This window comes from Caloenas nicobarica, chromosome 16, assembly GCF_036013445.1.
Source record: "Caloenas nicobarica isolate bCalNic1 chromosome 16, bCalNic1.hap1, whole genome shotgun sequence".
Classification (NCBI taxonomy): domain Eukaryota; kingdom Metazoa; phylum Chordata; class Aves; order Columbiformes; family Columbidae; genus Caloenas; species Caloenas nicobarica.
In genome coordinates, this window is record NC_088260.1 from 10,357,571 (window position 1) to 10,372,236 (window position 14,666).

At 42.8% G+C, this 14,666-nt stretch overlaps 1 protein-coding gene across 1 annotated transcript; it reads right to left on the reverse strand.

Annotated features, from left to right (window-relative positions):
- Window positions 1–252: 252 nt before the first annotated feature.
- On the reverse strand, window positions 253–14,291 carry RNF185 (ring finger protein 185). Its single transcript, XM_065646114.1, has 7 exons — window positions 14,216–14,291; window positions 8,656–8,887; window positions 6,984–7,002; window positions 6,214–6,326; window positions 5,627–5,681; window positions 3,762–3,879; window positions 253–2,758 (listed from the first exon to the last, which is right to left on the reverse strand). The coding sequence occupies exons 2-7, from the start codon at window positions 8,835–8,837 to the stop codon at window positions 2,661–2,663; spliced, it is 585 nt and encodes a 194-aa protein (XP_065502186.1). The 5' UTR covers window positions 8,838–8,887; window positions 14,216–14,291; the 3' UTR covers window positions 253–2,660.
- Window positions 14,292–14,666: the final 375 nt, after the last annotated feature.

Genomic DNA, 14,666 nt, shown 5'->3' on the forward strand with positions numbered 1-14,666 from the left:
CTCGCGGCCTCCCCGGTCCCGCTGCAGCTCCGGAACGCCCCCGCTGCCCCAGGGAGGGCGAAGGGAGCCCCCGCCCCTCCCGCTTCCCGAGGCACGGACCAGCACCGGGCTCCTCCGCTCCCCGTCCCGCAGGTAGGGCTCGGGCCGGCGCCTCACCGCGGAGCACAAAGCAATGGCGGCGCACTGCGGTCAATGTAAAACCATTTCTTTTTAATTCTAAATCACTTTCACAACAGTGAAAATTAGTGAACGGTAACGGTAATGCACTAAACAAGCCATTATGGGCTGTGTGCAGTCTGAGTACAAGGAGGGAAGTGATACGATACAAAAAGCACACCGAGAAAAGGGTAGGAACAGAAGCGTTAACACTTTTAGACTATTTCATTCTTGGACTGCCAGAAAATAAGGGCGCTCTGTCATGTTTCTGCAGCCACCTCTGTCTAAATCCATTATGTCTCTCACCAATAGATTGAAAACAAAACCCCAAGCCATTAGAATTCTGTATTTTATAACATAAATGTTAATCAGTTTCAATACCTCTTGAACCTATTACAGTCACTTTTCTCTCCTCTTTCTCGGAAAAAGGCTTTGAAGGGATACCCTGCTCCTCCCTGGGTGACCTCCGCTCTTAGCATCGAGTTTATCAATACACACAAGAGAAGGAAACCATCCCTTTTAGCATCACATGAACTTTCCCTTCTCATCAGCAGGTGGTGCTGCCTGCTCATGAAAGGAAGTCAAAGCTGCAACATTGTAGTGCAGCCCTTTGCTCAGCAGAGTGCGATAAACAGCCTTTCTCCTACAAAGGGTCCGAGTCACCAAGTTATGCACTTGAGAAGAACCATAAGCAGAAGGAGTTAAACTTCTCAAAAGTGCCACACAGCAAAAGTTGAAGCACCACTTCAACTATTTGTAGTTGAGCAATATATTCCGCCAGATTATCATCGAGTCAGTTATAATTTGACCAGATGTGGCAAAACACTGCAGAAGCTTTGCAACATTCTACTTGCCAGATGGAATTTCGGAGGTAGGCAAGTTAAACTTCAGTCATCCTCTGTCTTGATACTAAAAGTGAAGTTTATTGTTACATTAAAAATGTATAATTACAACTAATTAAAGTGTCCTGCCCAGGAACCTCATCCATACAATAGAAAAACCCCAGCTTTTGAAACAAAGTTTCTATGAGTTGATTTATTTTGTCAGTTGTCTGTCTATTGCCAAGGAAGTCACAATATTCATCTTGCAGGAAATCATTATGACTATCAGCGATCTGAACCAAAATAATCTAAAAACAATAAGAGAAAAAAAATGGAATTACCTAGTCAGAGAAATATGAAACCTGTTGACCTTGCTAGGGCATCTCTTGTTATCTGCTGTTCTGAAGGAATCTAGACAAACACGTCAGGAGTACTCTTTAAAGCTGTATACTCAACAGGATTCCAAAACAGCTAGAGTGCTCACCTTCTGAAATACTTTCCCCATAGCACATAAATGGTTGTGGTCTCCTCCAGCACTTCAAATTAATATCTTTGGTAGATACTGCAGAGACTCTTGCACCGTGGCCGTTCTGCTCCGTTCTACGGAGTAGCCGGATGCACGTGGAGAGAGCGGCTCTTCCAAACATTCCAAACATGTGACATGTGCCAGCAATGGCAGGATCTCATCTTTCCTCCTGTATAATTTTACAGTATGACAAGTTTAACCTCAAAACTCATGTAAAGATGCCTTTTTTTCCTCTCCCCGAACAAGCTGATCTCAGATCTGTAATAGGATTTTATTTGGAGTACATGACCTCGCACAGAAAGTCTCAAAGCCTTGGGAAGAGTAAATGCAGCAACAAGGTTGTGAGGGGATTATCCAAGAGTGCAGCCCCAGGCTGCTGCGCAGAACCACAGAAGACAACACTGTTTTGTCAGTGAGGAACGGGGCTGGGTGAGGCAGACAGCTGCGTCCGACTGTTCGGCAACCCCACCTGGCTCCACAATGGGAGAATCTTCCAGTGTCTGGCTCCAGCAAATTCAGGCTCTAAAAAACTGCAGCATAAATTTGTATCCGTTCTTCTAGCAGCCACTAGAGCCGCTTCAGGAGGAGTTTTCCATCATGCCGGGAAATAACAGCAAGAAAAGAAACCAGTTTCCAAACCTGGTTCCATTTGCATCACGTGCTGTGCCCGAAAAGTCTCCGCAGTGCTGCAGACAATCTCCTGAAGAAGGCTGGATGTCGATGTGAAGACGTTAAATAACATGTGCAGCTCTGGCAGGTCTGTCGTGGTTGCTGAGCACGAGATACTGATCACACCGCAGAAGTTTCCTTACCTGCCCACTCTACCTTGGGGCAACTGTCTCGCACATAAACCCAGTATCACCGATTGGCACAGAATTTCGAAGCAGCGCTCCTTTTAGGAGCAGAGCTCAGAGGCAGGCTCATGCTTTGTGGCAGGAACCTGCTGTACAAGACAGCTGGGCTTTTTAACCAATGTTTAATTTCCAACTCTGGTGCAAAATGCAAGATTCATCATTGTGCTGTGGTACCACCAATTCCTGAAGCCCATAGTTAGCTACGGAACCAGACACCAAGAGGCTTAAAATGGGATAGGGATGCAGTTTGTAACTGTTTCTGTGGCCTTGTTGGCCATGAATATACAGAATAATGGAAAAGATTTATGCAATCAACAGCCAGAACATTATCACCAGAGCCACAAACAGGAAGAGGCGGGATAGGAACTGCTCATCCACATATTGAGGAGTCCCTGGAGCAGCTGGAAAACAGGAAGTTTAAAAAAAATAAATTAAAAAAATAAAACACAAAATATGACAGTTCAGCTCCTTCCTCTTCTCCAGCATTGTGCATATTCTGAACATAGTACATTCATAAATTGAAAGAGAAGCAAGGAATCTACTTGGTGAGACACCGTCACTATTTCCTACCCTCAGCCTGGCCAGCCGCACTGGGAGATCAGCAGGAAGACAAGCACCAGCTCCCTGCAGCAGGACTCGTGGTAAACCTGCTCATGACTAATAGCTCCAGGTGCTGGAGCACAGGCAGGTCTGCCCGGAGGACTCTGGGGACAGTGCTGAGCCAAGTACGCTGCTTAGGTCACTGTCACCTGCTGAGTTCACTGTTTCCGTCCTAAGGCACTTCACCACCTTTACCCGAGTGCTCCTCTCCATCAAGGTGAAACATCTCTGAATAAGGAAATGGTAAAACAGTCAAAGCTGCTTGTGTAGCTTTGACTGAAAGAACTAATGAGAAGCACACGAGCTGTAAAGCTCAAGACGTGCCTTTCTGGAACTGCTGTGCTGAATCCACAGATGAAAAGCAGATAAAGGAGTTGGTCAAATTATGGCTGTTGCAACAGCATATATTTACATACTCCTTAGCTCAGTCACTCCTCCACACAAATTTTCAGCAGACACTAAAGTAGAGATAATAGGCAAGTTAATTTTTTGTCCACTGGAGTGCCAGAGGAGACATTTGAATTAAAGTCTCCAGTGCCACTGTCCTTCTCCAGTTCTACTGTCCTCTCAGGAGGGCCCTCAACAAAGCGTATGAAAGTGACAAACTTGCTTCTTATAAAAGCACTTGTACAAAACACGTGACCCATAGACTGCATTCTCTACCAGGTGTTTTCCCTAACTTTCTGTTCCTATGTACAACCGAAAGTTTTGCCATTTAGCAGGCTATTTGTTTAAAAATTACAGGGGAGTTTGTAAAACATCTGTTTGTGGCAGGACTCTCAGAGAAGACAGGACCTGTGGTACCTGGAGGAGGTCGCCCGTCGTTTATGTTGAATGCTGTTGCAAATATACCAAAGGGAAACGCTCCAATTCCAAATGACATCTGGAAGCCACCATCGCCAAACCCAAAGCCCTGGAATCCCTGCAGGGAGCAAAGCAACGGAAGAGAAAAAAGGTACCAATCATTTAAAGCCTATTTCAGAGTATTTTGTAGAAGTACAGGCATTACCTCTCACCGGCTTCCCTACAGCTGAAGGAGTATCATGCTGTCTGGCAGCTTTGTCTACAACACTATTGTTGAGACCTCGTTAGTTCTCCTGGTTTTAAAATGTTTCACACAGTAGCAAACTTGCCAGAGCAACCCAAAAGTTTGAGAAAACGAAAACTGAGAACTGCAGTTCTTGCTTGAAGGTCACAGATTAACAAAAAGTGGTTTTGTAACATTTCTCAACTTAAAATAGTATATATCTGAAAATACATCAAAATCAACATTACCAATTCTATTTAGAATGTCTTAACAATGTATTTATAATTCTGCATTAATAGCTATTAGCCATATAAGAAAGGCATTGTAAAAAAAAAAATCTGCATAGATTTTCATGATACATGAGCATCATTTAAATATTCAGTAAAGTGATAAAGTGCCAGTGGGATGCATAGAGCATTATAGAGAAGAACAGTACCAAAAAAAAAAAAATTACCAGGGGGACTCTAATTAAGGTGGTAAAGTCATCTGGGGCAGGAATGCAACAACATTGACCCCTGTGGGATCCAGACTAAAACATCACATCAAGTTAAAAGGTCAGTCTTCTGAATCTAGATGGATCCTACTCTATAAAAGCAGTGTACTCCTGGAGAACCAACTGTATAAGGATCTAAGTATTGCATCATGTTTAAAAACTGTGGAGAGCTCACAGTCGCCACGTTCTGTAATCCAGCAAACTGCCCTCTCAGAATGAAAACAGTGACACCCATTCTGAAAAACCCTCTGGTCTGTCACCTCCAAACAGTGGGAGGACAAAGATGATTTCACTCTGATAATAAAAGCCAGACATTTCTGGGTTGATCCTTGATTTGAGGAGTTAGCCTTTTGACTGTGACTCTTCTCAAGCATTTTGCCGTTAGCTATCAAGGCTAGCAAAGCACTCTGCACGGCACGTCCTGCACCCGTAGGGAGCGGGGGGCAGCATCACTACTGCTGCATCTTCGCACCAGATTCCTCTGACTGATGGCAGCGCCAACCAAAAGGTTCAAACAAGGCATAGCAGCTGATTTAATAAGAAGGCAACTCCCCAGCGAGAGAGAACAACTGAGCTCCCAATACATTCAATACAGAAATGTTCCTTAATCACACCCAGCAGAGTTGGTTGCCTGAAGCGTGAGGTATACAAACGCTCTCTGAGGACCCTCGGCTGAGTTACATGGAAATGTGCAATTGTTTCATCAGGTCATGCTCGCTGCCATCATGCTAAAGAACACTGTGGTCTGACTGGTGTCACTGACAAGAAGTTCACACATGGATTATTTATTTCCATGACAGGTACGGTTTGATGGAAACAGACTTCCACAAAGAAATTTTGTTGTTTGTATTTATCTGTGGAGAAAACCAAGTATGAAGAGCATTTCCAGTGATGCCATGCAGGGCTGTTTTCATGAGGCACGACTCAAGTTAGCCCATTCTCTGGGATGCTAAAGAGGACTCTAGGAATGGAGTTTTCTGCCACACCGCAGCTGTCAGTTATTCATGAATAAACGACTGGGGATGAACAAGAAATGTAAGCTATAGGGTCCTCACACAGGATCTCATGCACACATTATGTCCTCCAGAATGAAAAATACCACCATTGATAAAAACAACGGATCTGCTCAAGCTTGTTTTTTTCACTTACCCCTCTATTCTCTGGTTCAGGTCTCTGTCCTTGGGGTCGTGGCGGAGTCTTCTCTCTGCAGGAAGTTGTGAAATTAGCTCCAGTGCAAGGATACATCCCAGTAGTATCTGCAATAGCCCAGCTAACGTGACAGAACCAACACAGAGCACACTCTCACAGGGTCATGCTGCAGCAGAGGTTCTGCGTGAGCAAGCAGACCACCCAGCTTATGAGCCTTCAGCATCACATCCCTGAATTAAGATACTATACTTTTGAGTAACTAAGTCCCATTGAAAAGGCTAGAAACTGAAGACATGAACATTTCATATAAGCTTCTCCAGTCAGATAACATTCATTGCAACCTGCCACTTGTAACTGGTAATTAACACCCAATTCAAATTGAAATACATTGCCCGCTGAACAAGAAATAAGGTGTGCAAACCCAGGCACTGACAAAGACAGAAATATTCTGCAAAAACATCAGTTCTGTCTTTTGACAAAGTATTTCAAGTTGTAAATTCAGCACTTTGATGGTTTCATCTTAAGACCTTAAACTAAAGTTTCATCTTTAGTTTTCACAGAAAAATACCTGTATTTAGGTTTCTTACCTGGGGTCCTGTTGCCCAGTGCTACCTCTTCCATACAGAGGAATAACTTTATCTCGGCTGATTCCTGCTTTGCAGACAGGACACACTTGTCTGTTTGGCCTGGTTTCTAGCCACTAAAAGAAAGGAAATTGTAAGAAAACTAGTAAAAGATCATGAAACCACCACCATGCAAACCTCATTTGCAGCCAGGCAGAGAGACTTTAGCAATTTCTCAGAAAGCCATGGAGCAAAACATTTTAATAAGCGCCGAGTATTCTCCAAAGTGGAGTTGGCGTTCTGCCTGTTGTTCCGGTACGATCCATTCGCCCACGTGTACACTTTCAGAACTGCACTGGAGTAAAACGTGAAGAAATAAACAGTACCAAGACCCCTGCATAGGCCAAGGGCTAGTGTAGATACCCTTCTTTCACCTATCTTTTCTATAATGGTATCAGAATGTAAAATACCACATATGGAAAGAGAGGTACACTCAGCACTTAAGCCTGCAAACTAAACCCCTGTAAACCGCCTACAGTGATTCTCCTACCAATTCTAGGAATACTCAGTGCTTAAGAAACTAAAAAGCAGGAGGCAAGTGGAACAGAATCTACGTTTTCCTTTTGCTGAAAGAGCAGATTGCAAGGTGTTGCACATGAAGTTGTATTAGTGGGTTGCGATTGCCCTGGAGAGAAAGGAGCACATTCGAAAGGAGGGGGATACCCCAGAGAACCAAGGGCTTTATTGAGTAATATAAGCTGACGAAAGACAAAGTAAAAGGAAACCTGTCTTACCTGGTGTAAACAAGGCCAACTGTGAGCATTCCCAGGACAATTTGTTCACAGAGCAGAAAAAGAGGGGAAAATAGAATTAGTTACTGACAACTCAATCCAACAAATATACAAAGCGTACCATGGATAGCACAGTTTGGAGTCAACAGAATCCTGGAATCCGGCTTGGCCAGTTCCATAAGCTCCCATTAAAATATTTTTGAAAGCACAGCGCAAGACAAATCTCCACTGGTCTTTTCAGGTTATGCAATCTAAGTTGCTACTGTGATTCTCTGCATATCGCTTTGGAGTTTTGGGTCCTCATCCATGCTAAAGGCCCATACAGAGGCTTAACTAATCTTCATGTTTACTGTACGTATTTTTTTCTTCTGATACCATGCAAAGATACCCTTGAGCTAAGATGCACATGAGGAAGATGTCAGTAATGAGGCTTCGACATCTTAAAATAAGCCACACACAGGACATTTAGCTAAAACATTGGCCACATTCACAGAATCATGGAACAATTCAAGCTGGATGGTACCTCAGGTGGCCTCTAGTCCAACCTAATGCTCAGTGCAGGGTCATCTTCTGAGATCAGAACCAGTTGCTCAGGGCAGAGAAATTCCCATTATACTGAACTAGTCTTAAGAGTAAATTAATATGGCAACTTAAAAAAGGTCAAAGACAAACAAGCAAGCTACGATACAGAACTGCTAAGTTGCCATCTGCTTTCAAAGTGGTCTTGACAAAATTATTCAGAAAAGATATGTGCTACTTTTTAAGGTTCCATTCTTCGAAATCTTTTGTGCAATAGTTTAATCTAATTTTATCTTAACATGCCATCAGCAAGAGATTTTCCATCTCCACCTAGAATAAAAACCTGGATTTTCAGATGCGACACACATTTACACAAAAAAGAAATGCTCTTTTAGGCCTCTTTTTATTAAAGAGCATAATTTAGCCTATCGTGCAAAATAAACAAAAAAACCCCAGCACACTTGGCCATGTGAACCCTTAATAACTTCTTAACATTCAAGAATTAGTATAGTCTAGACCAAGTCACCCAAATAAGAAATGCTGCATGCTTATTGTATTTGTGCGATACATTCCCAAGTCAGATCAAAGAACTGAAAAGTTACTATTACAACTGCAATACCATGGCAAAAGAGAAATAGCTCACATGTAAAAGCTTGTTATCTATTTTTTAATGGTTTCAAAGGAAAAAAAGAGCAAGCTTGTAGTATGTATGAAAACTACAATTTGGCCTCCAGAACCTAGTTTCAGATGCAGGTTTAGGTATGCACAGGTTAGACAGGAATTTAAGTCTGAACAAGATACCTGTGCTAGACCAGACAGCACAAATAAACCAGCACATGTAAGCAAGCAGTATCAATGGATACCAATCTGTCCATGTGGGGTTGCTTGTTTGTTTGCTTTTACAAAATAATCCAAGAGTACAGGAAGTTTACAACCAAGAAACCCACTCCTTGGAACATGAGCAAAGAAAAACAGTCAAGGAATAAAAGCAAACTGCTCCTAAACCAAAACCATGGTCCTTACTCATTGTATACAAGACATTTTATTTGACATCTAGAACTATAAAAATCATAGGCTTTTATGAGATCAGAGATACACAGTTTACCTGCGATAAACCAGAGATATCCAGTTTATCTGCGGGGGCTCGAGTACTTACCAAAAGAGATGTCCACACAAGCTGATAACTGCATCCTTGGCAGTGTCTAAACAGATGTTACATTCGAAAGTGTTGTCCTGATTAGTATTATCCCCAGCACCATTACTGCTACTGCTGCCGCTGGTCCCTCCAGTACTGGAGTTCTTTGTTGACGCAGAAGTCGTGGGTCCTTTGCTTGCCATCCTCAAGAGCTACCCAGACACAAGGTCACAGAGATCTTCCTGTTGGAATCCTAGCAGTGAGAAAGGGAAAGAAAAAAAATAGAAATAACTTATTGGCATTATAACACTGCATTCTTGTCCTGTTCCAAACTGGTATTGATTTACATAAGAAGCACTTGAATCCTATTGTTGATGGTTTTAGTTTAACACAGCCAAGAGAGATCTTTTTTTAGAAACTAAGCTACTTTAAACTCCTGTAGTATGACCTGGCTGATATGTGACCTGTATTTTAAAGTAACTGATAAGCAACTGAGATCTACAGGCATGCCAAACCTGTCATATTTTCTAATAAATGACATCTGCTGTGAGAAGAATGAGCTCACCTAGTCACACATGCTCTTCCAAAACTGCAGTGTAAGTTATAACTGTGAGTGCAGTCTGAAATAGGATTTAATCATGAAGGAATTCATAGTTTGCACAGACTGACTTAATGCATAGTTTTAGATTCAGTGTTCATTAGTTTGGAATATTAATGATCATAACGGCAAACAAAGGTGGGTTAATACTTGATTTGTGTCATCAGCAGTCTATTGCTGCTCCCACAGCAGTGTGCTGATGTGGCTATCAAACATTTCTAGTACTTTCAAACTATCAAACATTTCTAATCTAGTAATAAAGCAAAAGTGCTAAAAATTTTACTTGAACATGCTTTAATCTTTCTTACATGCTTTCGCCTCTCATTAACATCATCATATTTATCAAAGAACACCATTTATTTTATTTCTGTAATAACAGCATCTACAGTCTAATTCCTTGATATGCAAATTCCACAATACCTAAACTTTGTGACTCAGCGCAAGGCATTTACATGTTGAGAAACAAATGCTTTTACCAGCACAAGATTTTTAATCCGAGAACTAAGAGATTTTCAGCAGTTACAGAAATTAATTCACCAAAACAAAAATGTTTTAAATATTCCACTGTGCTTTTCATGAAACTCTGACATCATGTTGCTGCTGCAGGGATATAAATACTTAGATAAGGTTGTGAGAAAGAAACAGGTGATTATCTGAACTTTTTGCAAGTGTACAAACAGTAAAGCATTTTAAAAGGACAACCTGAATTTTTCAGAAGCAAATTTCTTTGCAAACTTACCCGACAAGCATCAAAGGCTTTCCTTAGTGTCCCTGCTTTGTAGCAGTGCTGAAGCACAGGTGTAGAGCAGCAAAATAAAACTCAGTATCTCTAGCTCTTATTGTCAACAGCTTTTTTCATATAATATAATCCCACTGCACAGTCAAGAAGTACCATACTCCAGCCTCATGAAGGTATTGCAATGAAGACACTCAGTTACAGCAAATGAAATATATTTTTGCAGAGCTTTTTCACTCGGTTACATCATTTTGCACAGTGTCCCAGAAGGGCAGCTTTGTATTCACAGATGCTGTACTCTAACATACACTGTGCTCAGCGCTGCTGACTCGCAGCATTTCACACCATGACTTCATTTACATTCAGCAGCGACACAGTTCATTGTACAAAATTAAAATTTATGTTAGTTCAAGGCAGATGGAAATGCTGCCAGCCCACAAACTATACGCTTGGATTTTTCACACATCCTTACTACCAGAATCTTCAGCCTATCTTGCTCAGTAGTTTAAAACTTGAAAACTTACCAACTTGGACCTATATATATTTGCTGGAGATTAATATCAACACCAAGAAAACCTCCTTGAAACTAAGGAGTTCAACACATTGTAAAAAACACCAGCATTTTATGAAACGGGCACAAGAAATGTCTGGCTTTTGTAGCTTGGCATATAACCCAAGGAAAACATGTAGAAGAGACAAACAAATGAATTTCAGTGTCCCTAAAACCAACGTGGAAACATCTTCACAAACACCTACTTAAAAAACCCTTAGCTTTTAGTAACTACAAAAAACAAACCTTTAAGTTATGAAGACGGATGATAGAGAAATCCATAGGAATATCAGTAATATAATGGAATAAAGACAGCTGAGACAGAAGATCAAAAATGATATAATGCCACAGGCACTGAATCTCCTCTCCTAGAAGAAGGTCATTCCTTAGTCTGTGCTGGGATCCTCTCCTCATTATTTCTCCACAGGCTGATTGGGCCTGATGACCCATTAGGATACAACCAATTGAAAATACCAGAAATATATCAAACTACAACAATAAAAAGAATCAATCTTATTCTGAAAAGGCTTCTCAAACATTTGCTCTTGTCGGTGGAATAATGTTTAACATAACCAGGTCTGTAACAAGTGCTGTTGGGGTCTGTTCATCTGCAAGTCACGCTGCACACATGCAAAGAAGCAAACGTGAAACAGCATCCAGTGACTAAACTTACATTTGATAATGACATATTGTGTCACTTGTCAGCGTAGTCTGTGAATCCTAAAGTTCAACTGCAAATTCAACTTGTTCTGAGTGTAGAACAAGCTGAAAATTGTTGAAATGTCACTTGAACTACTTAAACTCTGAGGAAAAACTTTTTAGGGGGATAATAAAACCAAACCACAAGCAAACTACAGACTACAAAAAAACCCCAACCAACACAACAGTGCAAACCAACCCCATTTTCATTTTGATTTAGAGTTCAGAAGGAAGACTGTGAGTACACTGGGATATAACGCGACTTTTGGGGTTAAGTAAACAGAATTTAGAGATGCCATCCAGGTTTGCTAAACCCTTGTCCTTTAGATCAGGTCTCCAGATCAACCGTAGACACATGACGAGTAGCAAACAAAACAAGTGAAAGGATATAAAAGCTGTGATCTAACTGCAAGCATTCAAAGATTTCTCTTTTTTTCTTTCTTGCTTCTTTGCTATCTAGATATTTACAGGAAAACAGTATCTTTATTCCTTGAAAGTCATCTACATTAGCTGTTTATTTCCTTTAACTCATGATCCTTATGGTATCCCAACAGGTTGTTCTGAAACTGACTGAATCACTGACATTTACTACATTGAGGAATCAAGAGTGGCAACAGATGAATGGTTAAGAAACAAAGAACCCATTTTCAAATAGTCTGCCTAAATTAATAAAAAAAGTTTGGTGGAGCGTGAAGAAGACATGAAAGTGAAGATACATGTGTAGGGACCCAGCACAAATCCCACGGGGCTGCTTATAGAATCAGGATGGCTGAAAGAGCTGGTGAAACTGGACCTTGGAGGAACGCACCAGGACCGGAAAGTTTCATGACAACTGAGAGCATGGGAGGTCCGTGAAAGAAGAACAGGAAACTGGTAAGGTCTATGTACTGTGTACAAATCTCACTAACAGGCAATAAGAAAGAAATTTTACTCAAATACTTTAGAAACTAAATCTGTAAATCTAGTGGGAGAAACTGCACAGCAGGAAAATGCAAGCCCAATGGCCACTGTAAAAGATCACATTTCTGAACTCAGCAAATGAAAACCGACTGCATTTGCCAAAGACCTAACTCTAAAAATACAAGAAAAACACTTTGAGGCAGACTGGGAGAGCTTCCACCATAAGTTAAACCATACAAAAAAATCCATTGGAAACATAGTAGGTGAATAATAATTCAACCTGAGAAAGACAGAGAGGGAATATTAGAAACTAATGTCACCTGTATGGAACAGTTATAGAACACACGTTCACAACACTACAACATTAGCATGTTTGAAGTATTTACTTCTTCATCTTCTTTCATGAGCAATGAAAAAAATTTCTGGTGAGGATACAGGACTCTGGCTAGTTTATTAATAAAACTCAAAGTTTATTATTATTTAAGATATCTAATATATAACAAGGAAATAAAAAGAAGAGCATTGCTGGATGTAAAATTCTACTAGAAAAACACTCTACCATATTTCTTTCCTAATGAATTTTATTTTATCTAGGATTACTGAAATTGAAACAATCCAAATCTAGTTTGCTTCTGAAAGAAGTTCTAACTTAATTTCTGAACTTCTTGCTGTTTAAATCAAAATGAAAACTTGTCAGGTTCTTTTTCTTATCGCTACAGTGACAATGTCATCTTCAGACACAAATGACAAATTTATAAACATTAGAAATTTTATCTAAATCTGAAAACATTACTCAGAGTTTATATCAATACACCCACTCACAAGTTTAACAAAAATCTGATTCTTAACATATTGCAATTGCCTGGACTTGAAGTAAAACTAACAGATAACCTCAGCTGATAATTGTTGACAGTGCTTAGAAGAAAGTACATTTATTTCATGACAGTCATTTTTAGATATTCTTAGCTTGACTCAAGTCCTACTGTTAATCATTAACTACACATTTATCTGTCACTACCTTTTAACTCCATTCTATCCTGAAAACATGTTACATTTTAACACCTCAGAAACATTTTCTGGGTTCATCTTTTCACTTCCTGTAACCTGTTCAGTGCCGTGCACCTGCTCTTTGGTAGGACCACGAAGTGGTCCCAACAAACGAGTCCGCCTGACCACTCAGCCTTGCAAAATCCGCCACTGACTGCACAGCCCAACGTGCCCTCGTTTGGCCTAATTTCATTAATTGGGATTCTGCAAGTCTGCCTGCGTTACAGTGGCTGCTTCCAGGGTAAGAGCTCTGCTGAAAGGCTGTTTCGGCAACTCTAAGGATTCCAGATACTCAAAAATGCAAGACGTTGTTACAAACTATCAAATACTGAGTGATTAAAGTAATTATTTTTTTAACCATTCCATAAAAGTATAATATAGGCTCTAAGAAAATGTTGCACAAATCTTTAGACAAAGATTTTATCCTCTTGCCTCATAAAGTCCAAAGGGAAAAAAAAAAAAAAACTGATAGAACCAGTTGGGTAATACTGTAATACTGCCTGAGCGTTTTCCTGGTTTGGAAATGCCCTCCCAGTGGGCTAACCGGGTTAGCACCGAAGTGTAAAAATAAAATAAAATATCTACGATGTGGTTTAAGAAGTAATAAGCAATTCCCAACAAGGATAAAAAAAAAGGCCCGCAGCAGCAGCCAACGCTTTGCTAACGCTTTGCGACCGTCCCCAGAGCCCGACCTGCTCCAGGGCGGGCCCGGCGCTGCCCCGCGGAGGGTCCGGGCCCCGGGCCCCGCTGAACACGGGGGTTCGGGAGAACCCCGGCGGGGGCAGCGGGCCCTGCGCGCCGCGGCGACCCCGGCCCGGAGCTCCGGCAGCGAGGGCGGCACCCGCCGGGGCCCTGGGGCCGGAGCCCGCTGGCCGAGGCCGGTGCTCCCGTGGCTCCCCCGCCCCGCCCGCCCCCGCCTCTCCGGCTTCACACGGGCGCAGGCGGCTCCGGCCTTCCCGCGGCCCCGGCCGCTCCTTTCGCTTCCCAAAGCCGCCGCCTTCGGCTCCCCCCGCCCTCCGGCAGCAGCCGGGATCCGCCGCGCTCGGCTCACCGGCGGGTCTCGCCGCTCCCCCGCAGCCGCCCCGAGCCGCTCCCCTGGCAGCGGCCGCCGTCACCTGACCGCCCGGAAGCGCGCTGCTGACGGAAGGGACCGGCCCCCCGCCGCCGCGCCGGGCCGCGGGGCCGCGTTCCGCCCGCTCGGCGCTCCCCGCGCCCGGGGCTGCCCCGCGGGGCGGCTGCTTGGAAACGGGAGCCCTGTGTGGGGCGGCGGGGCTCCCCGGGCGCTGCCCGTCCTTCCGCCGGGCCCCCGAACCAGAACCCCCGGCCGGTTGTTACCGCAGCGAGGGAACCGGTTCGGTGCGACCCGCCCGGGCTGGCGGTGCGTTCGGCCCCGGCTCAGTCACCAGCACCGCAACCCCGACTGCGCGTTCCTTGGGGTTTTTAGCGCTGTTTCTGTTGCGTTTTTGCTGCCTGCTCACGGTGAGGTGTTGGGGGTCCGTGTC

Bases quoted from the DNA above. Each gene is read 5' to 3' on its own strand.
- RNF185 (XM_065646114.1), bottom strand. From the start codon at position 8,837: ATGGCAAGCAAAGGACCCACGACTTCTGCGTCAACAAAGAACTCCAGT. The intron at 5,682-6,213 runs GTAAGAAACCTA...AACTTCCTGCAG, and splicing joins ACTGGGCAACAGGACCCCAG to AGAGAAGACTCCGCCACGAC. The intron at 2,759-3,761 runs GTACCACAGGTC...CCTGTTTTCCAG, and splicing joins CGACGGGCGACCTCCTCCAG to CTGCTCCAGGGACTCCTCAA.